Raw genomic sequence first — 24,634 nt, forward strand, 5'->3', positions numbered from 1 at the left:
CTGCAAGTTATTTACCTATGGGCTGGACTTCCAACTTCTCATCTACTAGTTGCTCAGGGCTCATCAGCTCACTTTGAGGGATATTAGGTATGCTTTCCCTCTGACTGACTGGACTGACCATTTCTTGATCTTTTTCATTCTGCATCTGTGCATATATATTAAGGCCAGGAATCTTCCTAAAACATTAACAGAAACCATCATTGTGGGGTACTCTGGCATATGATGTAGTATCAGCTTTTACAAACCAAGAAACAAATCACTGCAAAAAAGAAACCCCAACAAAACAAAACCCGAACACGTCAGTGAAAGGCAGCAATGGGGAGAAGGAAACGACTCAAGGAGGGTCATACCTTTTGAACTTGTAGATTACAAAGACAGCTAGTCCCACAAAAACGACAGAGAGGAGCATCAGCATAGCTGAACCACTGTGACTGGGAGTGAGGTCCACCAGGGGAGCTGCAAGAGAGGGAGAGAAGGTTAGAGCCACCCCCAGCCTTGAGCAAAAGTTTCTCTCTCCAGAAATATAGCTCATCTTCCCCTTACTGCACTTATAGCAGCCCCCATCTGTCTACATGTCTCCAGGGCTCCTTTTCTCCCTTTCTAATCTACCTGGGAAGAAACCTTGGGTTCAGACCACTTGCAGTGCTCAACCTACCCCTTTGATGTGAAGTCCCATGGCTTTCCCTTTAGAGGCCTCTCTCCTCTGGCCTGAGAGGACTGCCTGAAACATACTCTCTCATATTGCAGACAATCACCCAAGGTAGTTGCAAATGAGGTCATTTGGGCACCAAAACTAGCATTTTCTGGACAATCCTAGAGCTACCCGTGGGCTAACTTGTCACGTTGACTTTCTGTTTTGCTTAGAGCTAGTTTGAGTAGCTCCCAAAGGATAGTGAATAATGAGCAAGTGGCTCCTCAATTGTACTGAAGCAACAATGTTCGCCAAATGTATTGTTCTCCGCTCACTCCTGCTCCTTCCCAACCAGAAGCGCAGTGCCCTTCACAGACACTACCTCAGCACCCATGCCTTAGCATGGGAAGCTCTTCTCACACCTCTGACATTTTAAGTTTCTTCCTTTACCTCTTTCCTATTCTTCTGAGCATGTTCTACTCAGCCCTCTCTCCCACAAGTCTTCCATGCAAGAGCGTGCAGAGTTTCAAGTTAAAAAAACACCCTCAGATCCAACCCTAATCAAACAAAAATCTGTCTCTGCTTCTCCTCAGTTTTGCTCACCATCTTTTCATAGCTGCTTGCAAAATAAGGCCACACAAGACAGCCACGAGCATGGTCTTCCCAGAAATACAAAGTAAATTGTTTTAAAAGAGAGAGTTTCTAGCATTCATACACACACAAACAAACAGAAAGGCATCTAGCATCCAAAAAGGACACATATAAGTCCAGTAGGCTCAGTTGTTCATGCAGACAGTAATAACACAGACTGTAGTTAGATATGCAGCTGTAGCTGTGATGTTATACAGGGCAAATACAGCAGATACAGCCTCACTGACTGTCTCTATTTGGCATCACACAAACAAGGGGTAGGTAGTGCCTTCCTCTGCAAGGCAGTGAAAGTTAACTTGAACCATACATGTCGTACACATCCTCTTTCTTTCCCCTTCTTCACATGCACTGAACACACCCATCCTAAACCAGAGCCAGAAGACACAAGAAAACACACACACAACAAGCAATACTCAGGCACAGACATCACATTCACACACATTTTTGGCTGTCACACCCAGCCTGATAAAGCCAAAATTTACAAAGGGAAGTGAAAAAACTCCTCCTTCTCACATCAAGCACGCTATCCTCAGGAAGGTGAGGAACCAGGATTAAATGATCCATTAACAGGAATTCCTCACATATCTTCACTCTATCCCCCTTTGCGTCTGTATTTTGTGGGTCTCTGCAGTTCTCTGGGATGACAAAGTGGCTCTCTGACTAACTCAGACTCGGCATCATTCAATGTTCTTGTTATGATGCTGTACTGAGAGTCTGGTAATAAACAGCCATTTAACTGCTTTGTGAGGAATATTAGCATATTTTACTCTGCCTTAAAATTGAGGTTGTTGTCTGTTGAGTTGGGGACATTGCTGTTTGGGATTTTTTCATAAGAAGGAATGAACATGATGAATGGATTGCAATCTATTGTCCACAACTGCTGTAAATTTAATCCACCCTTCAGTGTGGCCTAAACAAAGATGACAGAGGTGTGAAATGTGCTGAGGCCAATGCCTGTCATTCTTTTGTGCTCCAGGGAATGCACATGCTCACATATAACACACACCACATAGAGTTTCATTTCTACAGGTTCTGCTTGAATATCCACACCAAGCTAGTTTAGACACTTGCACATTTGTTCCCTTCAGCACCTCTGCTGCAGAAATTGCTGCTCTGTGTGACCAGACACACATGCAGAGATGAACATACATGTGTGCTGAGGCATAGGAACGTGCATGTAGGTATACGTATACATACATGTGCACTTACAAAAACACATGCTGAGCTTTGTGGTTTAGTCAACTTCGGCCCATGGCTGCCTAGAGTTCTATGTAGAGTCACAGTGGAAAGGCTGGGAAAGAAGGGATACCATGGACCAGAGCAGAACCTCTGTGTCACATGAATCCCCCTGGATTACGTTTTTAAGAGACTGCTTCTGGTACTGGCTTGTGTTCCAGGTTTCCCTGCTTTATTTTATTTAATTGTTTATAAAATTAGATTTCAAAAGAACAATTCTTCTTCTTCCTTGTCAACCAAAACAATAGTTTTCAGTGGCGATGTAAATCTTCCTTTCGGTGTTTTGTCAAATTCTAAATTATTCCTAAGTTTTGATGTTGTGAAATTGGGCCTTTTATTTAGTCTGGGAACTGAGTCATGACCTCTGTAGCTTGATAAGGACCCATATTCCCTCAAAGACCTTACAGTAGCTGCTCTCTGGGCTTTTTAGTATCTAGTTTGGCAGCTCAGACCCATTTTGCATTCTTACTGAATCATATTTCTGCAAGAGACAAAATCCTGTAGTGTTCTTATATGACATTGTGAAGCTAGTTACAGCAATCACTCACATCTCACCAGTGACTTTGAAAAGAAGTATAACAAAGCCCACCTACACAAATGAGTTTTGCATCTATTATGGACAAAATGTACTCATTCCTGGTGCGTGTGTAAATACAAACAAAAATGTGCATTTCTCATTAGCACAAAGAGCATGCCTGAGCTGAGCACCCTCTGCAAGTAACTGCATTTGAAGCTCGCATTAAGATGCTTTTAGATATGTTTCCTTTATGAGATATGTACTGAGCATTTTCTAAAAGGACATATAGAATCACTGGTTATTGTTGAAAATTCACATGGACTGACACCAGCTTGGGCAGACCTGTTCACACCATAAAAAGCCATTTTGCCAGTACAAGGGAACTAAGGCTTTTAGTTTGCAAGTTAGGAAAAAAAGATGATACCAACTGGTTAGAATTATCAACGGCTCCTGGAGAAAAGGAATTCCTGGGAATGGACTTGTTAGAATCATAGAACAGCTTGGGCTGGAAGGAACCTTAAGGATCATCTAGTTCCAACCCCCCTTACCATTGGCAGGGGCACTTTCCACTAGACTAGGTTGCTCCAAGCCCCATCCAACCTGGCCTTGAACACTGCCAGGGATGGACATCCACATCTTCTCTGGGCAACCTGTTCCAGTGCCTCACCACCCTCCCATTTCTTGTAATAAATCCTATCTCTTGTTAAATAAGGCCTGTGCCGTTAAATGAGGGTTTAGCATACAGAATAGACAGAGACTCATGTAATTAAATATCAGGACTTTGGAGGTGGTTCATTTTGATGTAGGGTTAGTTAAAGTCCAGACTGCCTAATCTTATGTTTGTGCAATATGTAAATTGATTCTAGTCTTTCAGATTGCTGAACAACTCCTGAAATATGCTTAGTTGCTTTGAATGTTTGCTGAGTCTAGAATATTTGAATAAATCCAAGGCTAGCTGGTAACCTTTGCACTGTGTGATCCAGGCTGAATATGCCATGGTGCTGCTCAGCTGTTACATATTTCAGAGACAGCCAAGAATTACACATTTCTACTGATACTTATACTGCATTTCCATCAACAGCAGCAAATTCTTGCACATAAGTAAACAAAAGGATTAGTTGTAAATGCAAAAGCCACTATAATTTTTTGGCATGATAAAGAAAGGGGAGGTAGAGCAGGCATTTTCATGTCTGCCCATACACTGAGTTGTTACTGCAACATAAAAATAAGAAATGTTTAAAATACAGCTGATAGCACACTACTACCATCAAGGAATATGTTGCTGGCTGTACTACAAGCAACAGAGGGTGTACACAGAAAGAGGATACTGACCTGTTGATAAATGGGCAGCATGGACAAGGATTCGAACTCCTGGCTTCAACTCAAAATGGACCAGGTTTTGGTTCAGTTTCTGGATCAGTCTTTCTGAAATCTGGGAAAAGGGAGAAAATAAGAAATGCATTTGTTTCTTGATCATTGGTTTAGATTGCCAATAGGTGGTAGGAACTGAAGCTGAACACAAGCCAAAGATTTTGCAGGAGCACCAGACTTTCTGAGCACAATTTCCTATCACCTTATAAACATGGATGGAGTTCGTGAAAGCTGAACATCTGCCAGCACTATGTCTAGAGTGGTTTGTGTGTACAGTTAGCAATGACTGATAGCGACAAGCTGCCCTGTCACACCTCTGGAAGAACAACTCAGCAACAAAAGGGATTTGAGTCCCAAAGGAACATTATACCCCCAAGTATAAGTATCTGCAGGACCAGCCAGCAACAGCACGTCTGTGAATTATGTTTACTATTCAAGCAAAGAGAAGCATTTCAATTGATAACACTCATTCATTCATAACAAGTAACTTTTTGCTTGTTGAATGGCCAGCTCCATGATCTTAGAGCATGTTCAGAACTCATGATACACCTGAATCAAAAAGTCCTTACCCCAGCTTGCACTTTAATTTCAAGTCCTAAAACCAAATTTCATTTCATGAAGCTCTGAGTTCAAGCCAGCTGCTCCCTAATCCTTAAGTATGTACCAAACCCAGCTCAAATCTGAAAGCATTTACTGACTACACAGTGCAGCTTAAACAAAATCCATGTTCCATCTGTTCTTACGGGTCACACACAGAGAGAACATGCTCTTACATTCTCTCTTTCATGGGAGAGACGTTCCACAGAGCTTTTAGATCACTAGATTATTTTGCCAGAACTCTGATGACAAAAGTGCTAGCAGAAAGGAAGCAGGCTACTTCTCCTTGAAGAACACCACTAGATTATTTTGCCAGAACTCTGATGACAAAAGTGCTAGCAGAAAGGAAGCAGGCTACTCCTCCTTAAAGAACACAACAGAAAAGATGAGCATTTGCTGAGATAAGACCCTATGAAATCTGTATTTGCACTGGGAGAAAACCAATTTTGGTCCAATCTGTCGGTAAACATTCATTTTTTTAAGTCAGTTTGCCACACTGTGCACAGAGTCACTATCTCCATTTCACTTTTAATTATATCCAAGAAGTTCCAGGCATGTTGCCATTAAAAGCAAAAAATCCAGATAAATGAATCAAGGAATGGAAGCCTATAGTCATGGTGTTAGCAGTTTGTTGTGTGTCTTTTGTATGTTCATTTGTTAGATGTTTCGTGTATTTCATATTTTCTTAGAGCAGTGAACAATTTTCCCGTTGAACATAGCCACTGCTCTGCATGTTGCTTTATTAGGGAAAAGTGATGGGAAAGCTGCAAAAAAAACCACTGACACCCCATAGTCCTTATTATGCAGTTGCTGACAACATGTTCTTATAGCCATACCAGGATCAAGAGGAACCATATTCTAGTGCTCATCACTTAATTTAATTTGTTTTAAATAAATCCTTATTCCCTCTTGAAGATTAATGAAAAATTGTCAGAAAAAAGAACATTCCAATAATTTTTTGCACCATCTTTTTCATGTTCTTCATTTTTGTCTGGTTGAGTTATTTCAGTAAATGCTACCCAGATATGATTAGATGTTCTTTGGCTATCATTCATCACAGTATGAGATTTATCTGCCCTTTTTATTTTTTTTTTAACATTCTTAATGGCTCTTTCAATACTCTTGGCTTATACACTTCATTTCTGGCTGCTGATCACTTGAATAGGTGCCTTTGGTACAATATCAATTTGGCAATAACTCTTACAGGCATTTTATTTGTATTTTTTAATATATCTCTTTAAAGTTTACAATTCTTTTACGGGTGCCAGAATAAGCAGTAAATATATTTCTTCCAATAGCGAGAAAAAAATACCACCTGCTTACAAAGAGCCATCTGCTGAGCTCAGAGCAGCAGGGACGGTGACACAAAGATGAGCAGTACATGAAGAAAGCCTGGGAAACAATTTATATCCCTCTTTAAGAATTTTAGCATATTAATAACCAAGATTGATGAATATAATGAGTGCTTCTTCTCTAAAACTGGAGCAACAGATGCAGATCAACATGCCATAACCCAGGTACACTAATGGCTTGTGGAAATTAAAGGGAAAAATAATCTGGCTATTTCCAGTCCCAAACATGACCTCTATACCCCTGCAAGAATTATGTTCCTTTGTGCTCTGAGGTCCTGAGGCTGCTGGGGGAACTGAGCCTCTGAAAAAAAGCCACCACAAGACAGTAAACTGAAGAAAAAAGACAACCACATTGTGCCATTCCTCTTCAGAACATTGTGATAGCTACGCAAAATGGTCAGAGGAATAGTAGCAGAAGTAACCATACATGATACCTTCTAGACAAAAAGAGGCTTATTGTAATGTATAACTGAGAATGCAGCTAGCAAATGTTGCTATCTAGTACGGGAGTATGGTTTCATCAAGGATTTGGACAGGAAATGGAAGAATAGGAGAAGCTTGAGAAAGTCAGCATGAGAAAGGACCAGAGACTTTGTTGGGCACCAGTGACATGAAGGAATACTGACCTGGCCTGCTAGAGGACTCCTGGGGTGCAGAGTGAAAAGGGCAAAACAATAGCACTGTTTATATTAATGCTTTACAGTCATGTAATTACTAAGCTGTAATGTTCACATTACAGCCGAGAGGTGCTGTGGCAACCTCCCAGCAGGGGAGTGGACTATGTGAGAGAAAGCTCAACCAACATCCTTGTCTGGCGAGCTGATGAAAAAGAATAATAGGAGGGGGAGAGGCAATAAGAGTGGTAGCAAGACAAAGGAAGAAAGGCAGAGAGAAACAATCACAACTGAAGTTTATTATTACTGTATTACATTGTTACCTCATCATGAATGAGGACTTCATTGTACTATACCCTATACAAATGCAACTCAGAATAAAATTATTTCTGCCTGAAACCATCAGTATCTCATCAGAAGCCTGAAATAGCCATCACTGTTCTAAGACTATCTGCAAAGTGTCAAAAAAGGAAGCAATTGCTCATGCTGCTGAGAGTATACAGCATATTTCCTTGGCTCAATTAATTATATGCTCTCTCAGTGGCTTTTTGGGTGCAGCTTTTTTGTCTGAGTCTTTATGGAATCTGAACAAGTCAAAAAATGAGTAACACACTGAGACTTTCAAAAGTGCCAGAAGTTCTTGCGAGAATCAGATATCTGCCTTCCTTAGGCAGCTATGGATGTTCCTGACACACACTTCTGAGGGAAGAACAGATGCATTCAGATGTTTTTAAAATGTTAGCTTGCGTGGTACAATATTTTCAACATTTTCATTTGTCTTTATGTGGAAAGTCAGATTTTCTTCAAAATAGACATATAGAAAGTAGAGAGGGAGAAAAATGCATTTCTGCACTTCTAAAAATATCTGAAATAGAAACCATACACAATGGTTTACAAAAGTCAACTATTTGAAGTCAACAAGCAGGTTACACACAGCTAGAAGGCCATTGGGATTGTACACTGCTCTCCGGAGTTGGACCTGACAATGTTTCTGATCCTCACATGGTCCTCAGGGGATCTGTGAACTGCAGATCACTCGTGGCACTCACTTTGAGACTGGGGAAGTGGCTCTTCAGCTTTTCTTGTTCTGTCACGTCTATTTCTAACTCAGTTATCAGACTTTAACCAGGGGTGGTTCTGTGGCATTTAGTTTGTTTACAACATAAATAAAGTGTCTCTGAGGTAAATCTCCACACAAAGCCTTATCTTTGATCAAAGCCTGATCACTGAGGTAATGAAAAGGTTTTGATGGGAAACATTTTGGGTCTTGTGCCTCCCTTTATTTCTGCATTCAAAGCAGAACTATGGATGCATTTTTGTTTAAAAAGCCAATAAGGAAATGTCAAAATACTTTGGCCTGTTTAAAAAATAGCTATGCAGCTCCAATTGAACAGCTAGACCTTCAACTGGGGAGCAGGTTGGCCTCAGGCCTGTCCCTGTTCCTTATTCACTCCTGGAGATGCAACTAACTCAGCTGAAGACTAAACTTCTTAGAATAGCAACCTCCTAATTTATAGTCTTCAAGAGTCTCCCTTGTGAAAATAATTAGCTTTCAGAATTAGTTTTGGTCCTTAACTGAGCCTCATTGACTTTATCTGCTTCATTTGCAGAATTAAGCATGATGTGCAAAAATAATTCAGTAACAGAAACCATTCTTCATGTACCATTTTTCATCAAAGGACACATAATGAATAATAATAACAGACAATTTGTGAAGGGGGAAAAAAAAAAAAGAGATTCCAATTTAAAAATGGAACAAAACAAAAAATAATTTGGCTTCTCTTAACATTTTGTCAGAATCAGGACTGTGAAAGAACCATGTGCACCAAGAAGCAGAATTATCACTCAGAAAGTCATTTTCCCATACCTTTATTGAATTTTTAAATCTCTGGTGTAAATTGGTTTAGACTAATTGAATGTGATTCAACTGTGCCAGTATGTACCAGCTAAGAATCTAGATAATTTTATAGATACCGTGTAAGGATCTCAACTAATGACTGTTACACCTCAATTCATTGAGTAAATCAATAAACAACTAAGGAACGAATTATGCACATTGATTGGTAGGAAGCAACTTGAACTGGCATTACAAAAGTGAATCAGAAGTCAGGGCAAATGTAGATTACTTTAAATTGTGCCACTCGCCCTGCATAATCTTGGTTACTTCACTTGAGACCTCCAAAGCTTGCTTGCTTAGCACTGAAAAGAGCATAATCACTGACTAAGAGGGTCCAGCAGGTATTTCTTGAGACCTTTTAATGACACATACTAAATTCAAGTTGCCATTAGTATCCAGAGATACTGTGAAAGCACAAAGCAAAGGGGGTTCCTGTGTTAATTTGAGGCAAGAACTGACCAGCAGATATGAACCTGGACATAAAAGCCAGGATCCATTTTAAATGAACAAAGGTGCTCTGAAGAATTGAGAATCAAGGGCTGCTCTGTACACTGAGCAGAAGATGAGAGGGCTGATAGTCATATGGAAGGAGTTAACTCAAAGGTATTAAGACAAGCTATATAGATAGCCTCTTCTAAACATATAAACAGCTGACCAAGAACAGCTGGATAAGGAAAAAATCTCTTGGTACAAGGTCTTCTGGTTCATATTATTCCATTCTTTCCACACCTGCCTTTACTTCTTAAAAGATTGTCTCAACCATCCCTAAGCACCCAGTGGAAGACGGTCTGCATACAAAAGTACAGATGCTAAAAAGATCTCTCCCTAATAAACACTAGATGATTTACCCCTCTGCCTGCAATTTAATTTCCATGACTGATTGGCATCATTTTCTGTAAGATTTGAAGGTATTTACTGTCATGATCTTGTTGCTAAAATATTTAGGTGACAGGCACATCTGAAATACAACAGAGGAAAGAAGAGTAGTGAAAGTAAATATGCTAAAATGCTCAAGCTTAGGAGAGTGAGTGAAAAAAATATATATAATAAAAAAGATAGAAGCTCCATCAGCTACAAGGAAGCAGAAGTAAACCTAAATCTGCTTTAAGGAAAGCATCCTAAGATGCATACACATACGGTCTTCCTGAATGCCACTCTCTATAGCGTTGAATTCACCCGAGGTATTTCATCTCAGTTCATCAATGCCCATTTGATATTCAGCTATCCATGTCATTTTCTATCTCTTTGGCTGGATATAGATATTGGCCACAGCTGCAACATGTTGAGCACAGCTGGCTACCAACCAGCTGGTGTTGCTCTTTGCCAAAGACTCCATCATGCTTACTACTTTGCTGATGGCTCTTCCCAGAGAAAAGATTAATGGCCTAAAATGACATTAACTAGTTGCTCTATTATGCATTCTGCTTTTACAGTTATTTTGAATAGTAAAAATATGCAAATGGTGAATTAAAGGGAAACACATGAAAACATGGAAACCTTGACTTGGTATGAAAGCATCACTTTAGACTTACGTATATTCTGCTTACATCTTATTTGACTAACAGGAGACATGTTTGCTGTGCTTGACAAAAAGCCTCCACTGAAAAGCAATGTGTAAAGAAGACAACTTGTGAAACGTATGAATAAGATAATCCTTCAGAATCTGCCTATGGAGTAAAACTGTGTACTGAAATAAATCAAGTACGAATCTGTATTTGCACCACTGCCCTCTACTGAATTGTAAGTAGAATATCTTCCTACCACACATTCATTTTGAATTGGATTAGTACTATAAATTACTCAAAAAATTACTCGAAATGCAACTAATTAGAGGTTTGCCCTTCACTGGAGAGAAAGAACTCAGTGCTTTTGAAGCAGCAGATCTGAGTTTAACCATCACATTCACTAAGCCCTGTCCATAAAGATGGTGTGACAACTGCATGCCAGCCCAAGTGGCCAATGGCAATCTGGGTAGCTGTTTTTGTAAGATTTGGGTTATTTTAGTGGTGTTGCAGTGACAACATGCAAGTCAAGCAGCAGTGTTTTACAACTGCCAATTATTTCTACATTTTTAATCAGGTAGGTAGTCTGTCCTCAGTTACTGTGAAATGAAGCAGAGGAACCAAGTGTACACCACAGAGTGTCCCTCGCCTCTGTTCTGGCACCTGGCATATGAATATGGTGGATTCAGGGCTGTATCCCTATATCCATATCATATGATGACAAGTGTACATGCTGTGATTAGGAGGCTCTAATAAGAGGGGGTTACAGGAAATTTCATTCTCCTGGTAAATCTGTGCCTACAGTGTGCAGGGTGGGTTTTGTGTCCTTCTGTGGTGTTTCACTCAGTTTCACCAATTTTTGATTTTAACAAGTTAGGTTTTCCTTTCCTTGGGTACTGAAACAGGGGCTTTTGCAGAAGAGAAACATTAATTTCTGTAACTCCTTTCCACCTGATTTATTCTAACTGCACATTTTCCAGGGACAGAAACTATTTGTCACTTTGGACAGGCTCACCAGGTTTGTGTCAGGTTTGGAGAGCAGCTTCTACATGTGATACACCACCATGAAAAAAAAAGACATATATAATCAAATTCTTCCTTAAGAAACCTTATTCTATTGCAACGTTTGTGCAAACTAGTTCCATTCTGTTCCTATATAGTCTGAAGTTTCTCTTCCAAATCAGAAAAAATCATCTGGAACTATAACTCCTTTGGGTGTGCACCTGCAAACCCACAAACTCATATATGTGCTTTTGAATAGCTTGTTGCTTGCTTACGAACACAAAACAGATTTCTGTTCCTGCCAGAAGAGAATACCACACATTATAAAGTACCTAAGAAGCAACATAAGTACTTATCAGCAAAAACATCTGCACCCAGTACTCATCTCAGTGACTTAGGCACAGGGAGTTATTCTGAAAAACTTTGGGAAAAGGATAGTGAAGGATCATAGGCCAAATGGATGACAAAACAGTGACAGTATCAGATTATGCTTCAGAGCTGAGGGCAGAGACACCTTTTGATGTCCTCCTTAAGACCTTCCTAGTGAAAATAATGCCTTTTTCTATCGGAGTAATAAGGAAGGGGAATGCAGTAACTGCAGACTAGTAAGAAAAACATTCTGGTCATCCTGGTGGGAGCTGGGGAGATACTTCTCCACAAGAAACAGCTAGATGCAAATGGGAAATACTTTCTCTCTCTTCAAAAATTACCTTTTGGATCCTGCAGGATGCCAGACAAGCTGCTGGAATCCCACTGAAAGTGACATCTCTTCTTGTCCATAAAAAGGGCCATGAGACCACTGTCAGGGCTTCCTTTCTTCACAGCCACAGAGACTCCATTTGTACAGGGGAAGAAAGTAAGGGGCAAAGAGAGGGAGTAATTGGCAAAATACAATAAGCTGCTGAATGCCAGAGGGGAGCTGGGTCAGATGTAAATTCAAAAGTTTGCAGACAGGCTTCCTTACCACTTTGTAATGGAGGAAAGGAGAAGGGGGATGAAGGAGAAAAGGGAGGAAAAATTTTGCAGAGCAGTAAATCTCCATCTTTTTTGCTTAGTACACAGGTGGTGAAAATTGCAGAGGAAAGTCATTTGTCAATAAAAAATGGTGGCTAAGGATGCTGAGCAGGGGAAAGCTTAAGGATATGGGTTACCTAGTGGTTTTAGGCCCACAGCTAAGTTAACAGGGCTTTAGACCACTACAACAGGCAGTAACAGGTAAGGCAGATGAAAAGGCTATTAGAAGACAAGAATACAAAAAGGAGAAAATACTGTTGATACACGCACTGATGGGAAGACTTCACTGATTCACAAATTGAGGGACAAATCCAAAGAGAAATGCTACAACCCTTGCACCATCCAGTGGAGCAGCAGGCATCCAGTAATGCTGAGGATTTCACTGTAGCGCTGAGGCTGTTATTAGTGAGCTGATGACACCCTATACACCAGTACTCATATAGCCCATACCAACATGGGATATGTTTGCCTGAGCCATGGACATACTGTATAGAGAGGCAGAGAACCAGTGGTGCTTCATGTAAGGCTAGTTATCTTTGCCCCTGGAATCTGAGGTAATAAGCTAAGAGATATTCCATGATTTTTGACCAGCACAGTTTGGCCCACCTGGTGGGCAGGATCTTTTGTGTCTGCAGGATCAAATACTCCTCCAGTTGTCATAACCCACTTCAGCCTTGCAGGAGAAAAAAATTTATAGTGGCTGAACCCTACTACCAGTATCGTTAAGAGGGCAGGCAGATAATCCAACTCCATCCCTGTGGATTAAAGTAATGAAATTCAGATCTGCCCAGGTCTACCACCCAGCTCTGTCCAGTGATTTCTAGACTCCTCACAGACTCATAAACTTTGCTTTATGAGGCTACTCCAGTTCATGGTGGCAGGAATCATCCCCTAAATCCTTCCTGCTTTCTTCCTACTTCCATGAAGTAGAATGAAACTTCTAAGGACATGATATCATACAAATGTATGTAAATTTAATATTACTAAGGGAACCCAAATAGGAGTCTCAAATCCTAAATACAGCATCAAAACCTTTTTCCAGTGTACGGAAGAAAAAAAATCACCATTAAATAATGCAAAAGAAAAAAACTAACAAAAAAACCCCAGAGAGGATGGAGCATGTATTACAGTCATTGTTTAGACCCCAGTGAATCAGAGGCATTTGTACCACAATCATTTGCTTGGAAATCCCAAGAGAGGTTATTTCACAAATGCATAAACACACAACTCCCCAAGTAATGGACACAATACCTGCTCTAGGTCTGCTGATGTTCTTTTATTTTCTGCTGTGGCATCTCGATGTGGTAAAATGAAGAGTTCAGCAGATGTGGGTAGACCAGGGAGCACTGCGACCAGAATATGCTTGCTTGAAATACCTGTTGCCTGATACATAGACAAGTAATGGACAGATAAACAGTGGGGATGGCACTGAATGCTGACAGCTTTTTTGCTAAGGCATCACAGTACTTATACGAATGATGTAGAGTATATCTGGTACAACAGGGAAAATCTTGTTAAAATCCACTGCAGGTAAAACGTCAGGGATTAATGATTTCCTGATCTAAGCTATTTTACCATTCTCCAGTAAAATATGCAGGGTCCTAAGGCAACAATGATAATCAGGCATGCTATAAGGAACTTGTAATTAACAGTTGCATAAGGTATGATTTGCTTTGTCTAAATTTAGTTATTTTAAAGTTACTTGAGTATACCAAGTTAGTCCCTGAGGTTCTTCATTTAGTCAATGGTAAGAAACAGCATATTACAGGGCAAGAATATGTGGGCAGAGTTGCATTTTAGAGGTATGATTAGCCAAAACATCTTAAAAGCTTTGTGGAGACTCAGGGAGAGAGAAGATGATGAATCAAGTTTAAATCCCAAAAAGGCAAACACATTCTTAATAGTTCACATCTTGGATCCTGGGTCAATTCCACAAGTTAATTAGGACCTTTTTTTTTTTGTTTTTTCTTAAGTGTTAAAGATTACATTAATCTGCAAAGTTTTATTTTTTTCTCTTGTTGGCTGAAAATCTTAAGTAACCAGGTAAACTCAAACCTCCCTTCAACACAAATTAGCCAAAATTCAGAAAAAAGTACCCCACAGGCATCACTACCAGGGTCATCTTTGGCTGTGTGTTTCAGCCACTGTTACTATGATATTACATGACCAGGTTGCAGAGTTATTCTCCAGAAAAGGAGCTAGTTTGGCCTTCAGGAAGTTTTGTGAGCTGAAATGAGGAGAAACATAGTTTACTCAGTCTTCCTCCACTGACTCTTTGTGTTGTGGATTATCCAGCAAACACATTTAAATCTCAAGATTCCAATTTAAATCTTGTTTCCAAGTGCTGAATTTAGTAGATCATTTTTAAAGGAAAAGAAAAAGTGTTCTCAGATAGACAGGCTGAGAAAGTTGGGGCTGTTCAGCCTGGAAAAGAGAAGGCTGCGTGGAGACCTTATAGCAGCCTTCCAGTATCTGAAGGGGGACTACAAGGATGCTGGGGAGGGACTCTTCATTAGGGACTCTAGTGGTAGGACAAGGGGGAATGGCTTTAAACTTAAACAGGGGAACTTTAGGTTAGATATAAGGAAGAAGTTCTTCACAGTGAGGGTGGTGAGGCACTGGAATGGGTTGCCCAAGGAAGTTGTGAATGCTCCAACCCTGGAGGAGTTTAAGGCCAGGCTGGGCAGAGCCTTGGGTAACATAATTTAGTGTGTGGTGTCCCTGCTCATGGCAGGGGGGTTGGAACTGGATGATCTTAAGGTCCTTTCCAACCCTAACTATTCTATGATTCTGTGATTCTATAAAGACGGTCCACAGCAGCTGGATGCATCACAGAGATTCCCTTGCAGTCAGGACTTGCAACCCTTTCAGACATTAACTGAACCTAAATCTCATGAATTCTTCTCCCTAGTGGTTCAAGAGCAAAGACTTGTATCAGCTGCTTGTTGAAGGAAACAATGGATAGAGCACAAGGAGGCAGCAAAACTGATTACAAACCACCATTACCCGAGCTGAGTCTGTGGCCATCCCATGCGTGACTGCTGGCAGTCCGGGGAATACCCTGTGGAGCTATGAAAAGGGAACCCTTCCCCTCAATAGCACACCAAGGAAAAGCAGTTGGTGTTGCTGTTTATTTTTTTTTTAATGTGGATTTAGAAAAAGAACTATAACAATAGGAAGGTCTCATATATTCTTTCCAAGTATTCTGTGAAGCCAGGGCTTGCATTATTTGTGCTTGCCTAACAGGTTGTTCTAAGATGTCAAGAAAAAGACACAGTATTACCAGTTAATGGAAAGTCTTCCTTTTCAGAGGCTGGGAATGTTTTTTACTTTTTTTGGTTTGGAGGCTTTTTGGCTGATCTACTCAGTTTGTTTGTGTATTCATTAAAAGTGGAAGACAAGACTCAGAAAGTCAATGATGTGAGCAAATAATAATGATCATGATACAAAATAGGATATTTTGTGATAATACGAAATCATCCCTACACAGACAGAAGATCAGATTTTAGTAGAGAAGTGTAATTTCTTATGCAGAATTTTTGTCCAAGTCTATGGTACTTTGTAATAAGAATATAATACTTTAATAAAAGTTCATAAAAATTCTATAGCACAGCTATAATTTCCTATTGAATTATTTAGTTATTCAACTCATTTTTATACAGTTTACTTAATTGCTGTAGAAATCTATTGGTTTTATCTTTAATTTTTACAGGAACTTCTCACAAAGGCTTGTTTATGCCGAATCATTTAGCTATATATAGAGAGATAATTAGCTATCAATTATATAAGTTTATATTTTTTTTACTCAAACAACAAATAGACTGTTTTCACTGCTCTGCTTTTGGAGTGTAGCCTTGGTACTGTAGTTTTGTAATTCTTTTTTTTTTTATGGCTCGATTTTGTTTTATTGAGTTGTTTATGTTCTGAAAATTCATCCTGAAGATAAATAGATCCTTGAATACTTGATACAGACATAAATAAGTCATAAAAACAAGCTCCAGAATTTTTTTCTGCTTTCCTCCTCACCTTCTGTCTTTTGAGGAAACTGAAGAAAAAAATCTCTGAAACAATCCAGATGAGTGTGTGTGTACCTGATTAGTGCACAGCATCTTTCCAGTCTTTTTTGATAGATGATGCCATGAATGAACATATAAGCTTGCTAATAATAGCTAGAAGCCTTGTATCCCTTCCAAATCTGAGTATCTTCATTTTTACAAAACAGAAACCCTGTTTCAAAGAGTTCCTTTCACTATCTTTTTTCCGCTGAGCTGAGAAACCCCAGCTGTCTCTTCTGACTTTTTTTATCCTCTCAGCTTGAAATCCAAATCTTCAGCCACATAACCTGCTATAACTAAAAAGAACATATTGAAGGCTGATTCTGAGCAGCAGATTGTCATAGGATGGGATAATTTAACCTGTCTAAAATTTAGCATTCTGGCCTCAAACACTAGCTGAGTCTCCTTTCATAGTTGGTAGAAACAGAGAGATGCCTTGAGAGAACAGTTGATCAAGTCATAACGTAGGCAAAAAGCAGAAATTAGAATGACTATAACACAGGTTATGCATATTGCTTACCTCCACCAGAGCTCTCTTGACTACTCTACCGATGTCCCTTCTCCATTCAGGGATATCTGGGTTGTAGTCATCCAGATTTGGAGAGAATGATAACCGCAAGGACTGAAATTTCTCTGCAGATACAATGACATGGTGGTGAGTAAAGACTGTAAAATGCCTTAGTGCTAAATGAATGGGCAAAACCTAGTGAAACCTGCTGCAGCTCATGATTTTGCTTCATCAGTCTGCAGGTGATGCACAGACTGTCAGAGAATCCAGCAGTGTGTCCCAGAGGTTCACTGATAGATCTGGAGAATCTGAGAGATTCACTGGTTGACTGTCACAGAACTGAGAAAGGTAATCACTCCTTACTTCAATGCATGAACAGCAACGGAAAGGGAACTGTGTTGGGAACATAAAGTAAATGCTACCTTCTTTTTGACTTCTGAAGCAGGCAAGATCTGTGAAAGTAAGCTGTGATTGTACTCTCATAGACATGCCCCAAATACTTGAAATCTAAACTGGAAGGGGACAAGGATAAAAGTGGGAGAGGACTAGCCTTGGAAAACACATTTAATCTCTGTTGCTATTCAGAGAGGTGCCGCATTGATCATTATAACCACAGGCTTAGTATAAAAAGCTAAAACTGAGATTCTCAGTGGTTCTTAAGCTCCATCTGCATTATATATTTGTGTGACCTGACTGCTTCCAAGGCCTGAGTACAGTGTCAAATCAGTATAGATTTCTGTACAGAACTATAGAACACAGCACTGACTTATCTTTCAAGCTAAGCAGCTTTTGCATGAGTTAAGAGGCCTCTGCTGGCCAAAAAGGGGGAAAACCAGCTTGCAAAACAACCTAACATTTTGACAGTTATGTAAGGATGAACAAATAGTAATAGAGAAGATGCAAGAGCTCTGGAAAGGAGATCAGTGTTCTGCAGTCATCCCAGTCTAGACTAATTCCAGTCAGTGGCCTTCAGAGGTGTGATGCTGAACTGATAACACTGGAACCAAGCTTATCATCTCACTCAGAGCATCCTGGAATAAAGACCTCACGTTGCTGTGAACTAACCTGCCTCTCTAGCTCTTGCCTATGGAGAATCCTATTATGAAATGAAGCGGGTAGAACTCACCATACACAGCAATAGTCTTTGTGTCCTGAAGAATTGTGTTCCCTGCTGAGACCTGAACAGTGATGGTATTCATCCCTTCCACAGAAAACGTGAATGTGATGCTCCCTTCCAATGTGATCAGTGGCTGCAAACATATCAGAAAAAGAGAAATTAAGTTAATTTGACTGGAAATGAAAAGCAAAAAACCCCTATCTATCCTATTGGGATGGGCTGGGGAGTTAGTTCCAGCTTGGAAACTTCAGACATAGAAGGGCTCCTGAGACTTGGAAGCCAATTTTCTGAGGAGGACACAGGGATCCAGATGAGGATGTTCTCCTGAAGTTTAAACTAAGGTACCTGTAATTTCCAAAGGAGAAAAGTTTTAAGATCCCAGTATTTCCTTCCCACTTAGCATGCTGGCTGTTCTGGATCCCATGTCAAAGTGTCCATCTTTGCTGGACTCCCAAGGGAGGCCTAGATCCTAATACAAGGTCTTGCTCAGGTGTCGCACTTCTTTCCCAGAACTAGCTCTAAGTCACTTGTTTGTTCTGTCACAACTCAGGGAGGTTGTGACAGAATCAGGAGGCAAATTAAGATTTCTCGATTGTTATATCTGGACCTCGAGTGTCATTTTTGGAAAATTATAGTGTTTAGTGAGGACACAGTTCCCCTCACCTTGCTTTGGTATGCAACCAGTTTATCAATGAGCTGCGTCCTCTTGCAGCAGTCTGCCCTACCTTCTGTTTTCACTTGTTAATGAACTGGGTGAGATCTTCAAAGCACCCAGTATGAAGTCAAATTCTGTTGCCATTGCACTCTGTAGTAAAACTCTCACTTCAACAAGAACAGAGTTAGACCAACTCTGATCACTTATGAGCTTAGCAGATCAGAGGGAAGGTTAAAAGGTGACAATCACAGCCTGTAAGTACCTCCAGGGGAAGATGATTTCTGATAGTACAGAGAGTTCTTTAATCTACAAACAAAGACATAACAAGATCCAACAGCTTGAAACCAAAGCTAAATACATTCTGACTACAAACACAGTGCATGTGTTCAATGCTCAGGATAATTAACTGTGGGGAAATAGTTGGGGAGAGGGTAAGAAAAAGAAGCAATGAATTCTCCATCATCTGAGGGGAATTATTAACACCAAAAAAAGGTCAGGTTCTACCTTATTCATAAAGAGTTAAATAGAGAGAAGGTACTGATTAAACCTTTGGACCTGCATTATACAGAAGGTAACCATGTGTGGTTGAAGGTCCCTGTCAGCTCTACAAAATCCATGTGAATCTCTACCCTCAGAACTAGTTAAGGTCTCCAGGAACTTCAGCCACAAAGATACGTAAAATAACAGTAACAGTGCCTGTGTAGATTTTCCTGCACTGCAAGCATAGAGGCAGTGGGACGTGTTACATACAGTTCTCCAAGCAGAGCCCAGAGACAGGGAGGTGTGTTGGGAACTGTTTTGTCCACCAGCAGCACATGATAATTAGGTCTTCTCACACATGTGGTTTAGCATAGAGTGTGGGGGCTCAGGATTGGGCTCAGCATATTTAAGGGGAGGCACAGAACTGATGTCAGTCTCTTCCCTTGTTAGTCACCAGAGAAATGAGGTTTAAACTCTAGGGCTATGGAAAGTCACTTCCAGATATAAAAACAGCTTCAGTTTGAAAGGTTAGTTGCTTAAAAAAAACCACCCAACCCCCTGAGATTTGTTGTTACTATTGAAGAAGGGATGGTGGGGGAAAACATACTAGAAACTCTTCCAGGTTTTGGTTCTCTACATCCACCTTGATGAAAATGCAGGAAGAAAGCTATTGGCCATTTGCATGAAATGGCAATAAATCCTACAGCTAAGTAACTGCAACAAACACAAAGAAGTTCTTACATTCCAGCTTTGGTATACCAAAGAAGCATTATTCTCTTGGTCTCTGGATTATAATTTTCTTGCATGACTATTTAGAAGCATTCCCAGATCCCTCTCTCCCTCCCTCCTCAGTTAGAATGCTCCTCCAGGATTATTCTGTCCTCAGTCCCTGGGGAATACAAACCTCTGTGTTGTTCCCAAACCACCAGACATAAGTAAGTGTTCCCACTTGGCTCGGCCACAGTACTGCTGTGGCATTGACCTCCTTGTTCTTTGTGGTGACGAATGGTAGAGATAAGTGAACATGTTCCAAGGGGCCTGCAGAGACAGAAGCAGTAGGTGAGTCCTTCCTCCATCTGAAATAACCTGGGGGAGAATGGAACGGGGGGGAAATTCATTGGTTTAGGGGAAAGAAGTCCTCCTAATCATTGTGGGGCATGGCAGTTAATGTTTCAGCTTGGTACCATTTCTAGAGAGGCAAGCTGAAACCTGTTCCTCATAGAACAGGAGCTACCCATGTACTTGGACCTGAAAAACTTGGATGAATGTCATACGCTCAGGTATGTTATATACAACTTAAACAACAGGGGCAGAGCCCTGTTATGTAAATATGGCCTTCACCAGCAAGGCATAAGGATGTGCAAGAGAAGTCACTTCAGTGGACATGAAGCATTTCTGCTGATGCAAATTGTTATGATATGGTGAACTTCAGCAGCGGTGATTTAGTTTATATCAGCTAAATGTCTATCTGAAGGCAGCTGTTCACTGAGTGCCTTAATTTTAATGTTACCTTATACTCCCTCCTTTTCCTCAATGAACTCTTTAATTTCTTTAGTATAAAGAGAACATAATTCATTTGACAAGTGACATTATGCCCAGGGTTACACGTTTCCCATCTTCTGGAGACAGATGGGCCTTTGTTGTTACATCTTGTTCTATAGATTATATTTTGAAATGTGTTCTGACTATTCACTTAGAGAACAAAGCAATTGTCGTGAGTGACAGAGAAAGAAAAAGAAAGAAACCCCTGGGGACATGGATTTCTTAAACAAATTAAAGCCACACCTACATGTCCTACATCTGCAAGCTCCCCTGTGAGGATAAGTAAAAAACACAGCCTGGGAGGATTGACTGTCCGTATGGAGTTGGGATGCACTACTAAAGGATTTTATCTATTTCAGGAGGGGAGTTTTCAGGACATATCCCATACACGTATCGCCACTTAGACCTTGCTTTTCAACCTAAAGGAACACTGCCTATTTTGAAGAAAGCACCCTATACCTCTGTACATCACACATAGACAGAAAGAGAGAGAGATGAAAACATTTTCCCAAATCAGACTGTAAACAATGTATAGACATAAACAAGGACCAGTGTTTCTGACTTACTACTGAAATGCAGCTTTCTCTGGGTTGTAGACGCAGCCACTTCTTAACCTGAAGCAGCCCAATTAAGAGTTATCCATGATCAGACTAACTAAAGCCTGCTATAAACCAGACCATGGCTCATTTTCTCTTTTCTAATCAGCAGTCAACACTCTTCTTGAAAATTTATGAGGAGCCAGAATTTCACCCTTGTGATTTTAATGGCATCCCCCTGCTCAGAAACATTTCCATGACAAGGCTGTGCCTGCTTTCAGCAAGACTCTGAGACCTAAAACCCAGCAGTTTCCCAGGCTAGACATTTTGCAGCTCTGGTATCCTTTGGGGTGTTTACCAAATGCCCAGTGTCAGCACAGTCCTCTAAAGGAGTACATTTCCTAACACTGGATGCAGTGACAGTAGTGACAATGGAGCCCATGTAAAGTCTGATACTCTTCAACATAACTGCTCTGAACATGTCTCAGATGATCCTGCACTGCAGAGGGTTCCCAGCATCTCCTTGGACCTTCACCATATGTCAGCTAGGAAAGAACATGAAAGAACGGCTCAAGGAAGTCAAATCTAACTATTTCTGTGCACAGAGCCGATGGGGCAGTGGCTGAAATGTTGAACTATTATCTGGCCAGCAGATGGGGATATCTCACTCTGGATAGGCCCTTAACTTGGTAGAAGACTGCAAGACTGCTTTCTCCCACGTTAGTTTGAAGAGAATTAATTTCTGAACTTCATGCAGGGCTATGGAGATTACAAACCTTCACCTGCCCCAGGAAAAAACTGGACACAAATCCCAGACAACAGAAAAAGAGAAGCTTCTCAAGAGGTTCGTTTGGACAGGTCACCATATTCCGAAGCATTCAGGCAAATGTGTAACTAACTTTCCAGGGGAAAATTTTGACCTGTTAGGACAGCCCAGAGATAGAGGATTGGCTGGAGAAGCAATTTATGTAGAATTTACTTTCCATCCACCCAAAATACTCCTGCCTTCCAATAACCTGCATTTCTGTATCCCTGGACCAAGTGCAGCGAAGGCATTGGCCCTGCAGCAGCAGCAGGATGAGGAGGGCAAGGGATGAAGGCTTTACTCTTACGTTTGAGATCACAAGCACTGTGGGGTTCAGTGCCTGCAGTTTTCCCCTCAGCAAGGCTACTGGCCACAGGTAGAGAAGGGTGTTGGAAGGCACAGATCTGGCTGCACATACTCATGTATTAACCCTGAAACAAGGTGTTACGTAGTTAGCAGCCCTTCCCCAAACTCTGGATGTTCAGGCTGCACACTGCTTTTCTGTGGATATTAGTAATACAGTGTGTGTGTCTATTATAAGGACAGATATTTATACTAAACTTCCCGAATGCTAAGCTCATACACCCCAAGCAGAGAGCTGAGTGGCAATGAAAGCATTTAAACAGGATTTAGAAAATTTGCAGATCTAGGTGTTAGGCTCTGGAGGGTTTGGATTTACTGTACATCTTTGCCCTGAGGCAATCTATTGCTAGTCTGAGTGACAATATGCTTGGTCTGCAACCTGTTTTGAAGTCCCTAATTCTTATCATGTAAAGGAAGGTGAGACATAGCCCTTGAAGCTGTCACTTCCGCAGGGGCTTAGGCACATGTAATCTGGGCCTGGCTGCAATGATCACGCAGTATTTAAGTCTTATGCTGGCATTACCTATTCAAAATACAGAAAAACATGCTATCAGCTGCTAAGTCACTCGAACATGCCCGAATACTATTTATTTCATCTACTGCTTAAACAATCAAAATGGTTCTTAAGCTTCCAATGTCTCAAGAAAATGGATTAAACCAGCTATAAACCAGCAAGCCACTATGAGTGAGAGTGAAGGCTGGACACCTGCCAGCCAAAGGTATTTCTGAAGGGATGCCTTCAGGGAGATACGTGCTCCTGCTTCTCTAGTGCTCCCTCATTAAACCTCCCATCTCCCACAGTTATACCTCCCACTGCTCCCATCTGTTGATATGACAGTGCACTGTTAAAGAGCTGCCCTCTTCCACTGAAGAGGCATCTGCTTTCATGCTGTATCAAGTAACTCCAAAACTGGAGTTAAAATATATGGAATGTGCTAAATTATCTAGACAGTATACGGAGTTAATTTGGTAGAGGGTAAGTGGTATTTCAGTTATAATAACTTCAGGTTTTATAATTTCCCTTTTTTCCCTCCCCGCCCACCCCAGTGAATCTATCACAGAAGCACACAGTTGAAACATAAATCAACAACCCCCCCCCACACACACACACACACTGTCTAAAGAAAATGATGCTCCGAACAAAATCCAGTAGGGATGTTACAACATTTCAATAATATGTTGACCCTTTTGCATTCATAACCATGTGCTGGAACAAATACGAAAGAACACATTGCTGTTTTTATGCAAGGACTTGAGATACATTTCAGTTGTAAATCAGAGACAGCTGAAGTATAAAAAGGTTAAAAAGACCAGTACAACAACAATGTGAAGATAATATTTTTTCTTGTAATACTCTTTAACACCATGATTTTGGTTCCTATGACAACAGAAAGACTGAAATGTACTGTTTTCCATCCCAGAGGTGGTTGCATTTCAATAGCAGGCAAAACACATGTACAAAGTAGAAGTCAAGGCTTTTAAAAGTGATTCAAGATCCTCAATGTCTTTGTTTTTCTGGAAGTGTAAACATGTTAGTGAGGGCACATTTCAGAAAGGGCTGGACACTCCTTTGAAGTGTCCCAAATTAGAATATCCAAAAATAGTTTATAAAGCAAATGTCACTGTTGCTTGTGGCTCCTCTCAGTCTGGAGTTCTCTCCTGGAGGACAGACAAGCACTCATCATACAGCACCACTCTGCTCCCAGCTGCAAAGCCCCAGATGTCATCTCTAATGACAGCAGCTAACAACAAGTATGAACATACATACATGTTACATGCAGGTAGAGGACAGCATTGTCAGAACCCAGGCTGTTTTCCACCATCACGGTCACTCGGAATATGCCCACGTTCTGGTAGATGTGCTTGATCCCATCTTCTGTCGAGCTGAGATTGGCATATGACACAGCGATGCCATCTCCAAAATCCACCTGAATGAGGGATCTCTGGAGGTCTCCCTGTCGTGACAGAGAAAGGGTCAGAATTAACTCTGCTTTTCTTTTGAGAGACTGAATCAGTGGGGTGACCTAGACCAACAAGTGGATAGTCACAAGGTCTAATGTTATCAGAAGAAAGGTGGTCATTTCATCAACTTGCTTGGTATTCAGCGGATAGAAAGTGACAACTTCTTGAGGCTGACACAGTTGCACTGTAAAGGTGTCCTCCAAGGTGCAGCCCTGGCTTTCCCAGTC

General features: G+C 40.7%; 1 protein-coding gene across 1 annotated transcript; it reads right to left on the reverse strand.

Moving 5' to 3' along the window:
* Positions 1-7: 7 nt before the first annotated feature.
* Positions 8-24,400, reverse strand: LOC104401321 (VPS10 domain-containing receptor SorCS1-like; the record flags this gene model as incomplete). The annotated part of the gene is made up of 8 exons (XM_010020739.1): positions 8-176; positions 351-456; positions 4,368-4,467; positions 13,636-13,767; positions 16,960-17,072; positions 18,074-18,197; positions 20,104-20,237; positions 24,214-24,400. Coding segments are annotated over 8 exons (1,065 nt in total), but the record flags the coding sequence as incomplete, so codon positions are not given.
* Between the last annotated feature and the right edge of the window lie 234 nt (positions 24,401-24,634).

Source organism: Nestor notabilis, unplaced genomic scaffold (assembly GCF_000696875.1).
Source record: "Nestor notabilis isolate BGI_N333 unplaced genomic scaffold, ASM69687v1 scaffold28708, whole genome shotgun sequence".
Lineage (NCBI taxonomy): Eukaryota > Metazoa > Chordata > Aves > Psittaciformes > Psittacidae > Nestor > Nestor notabilis.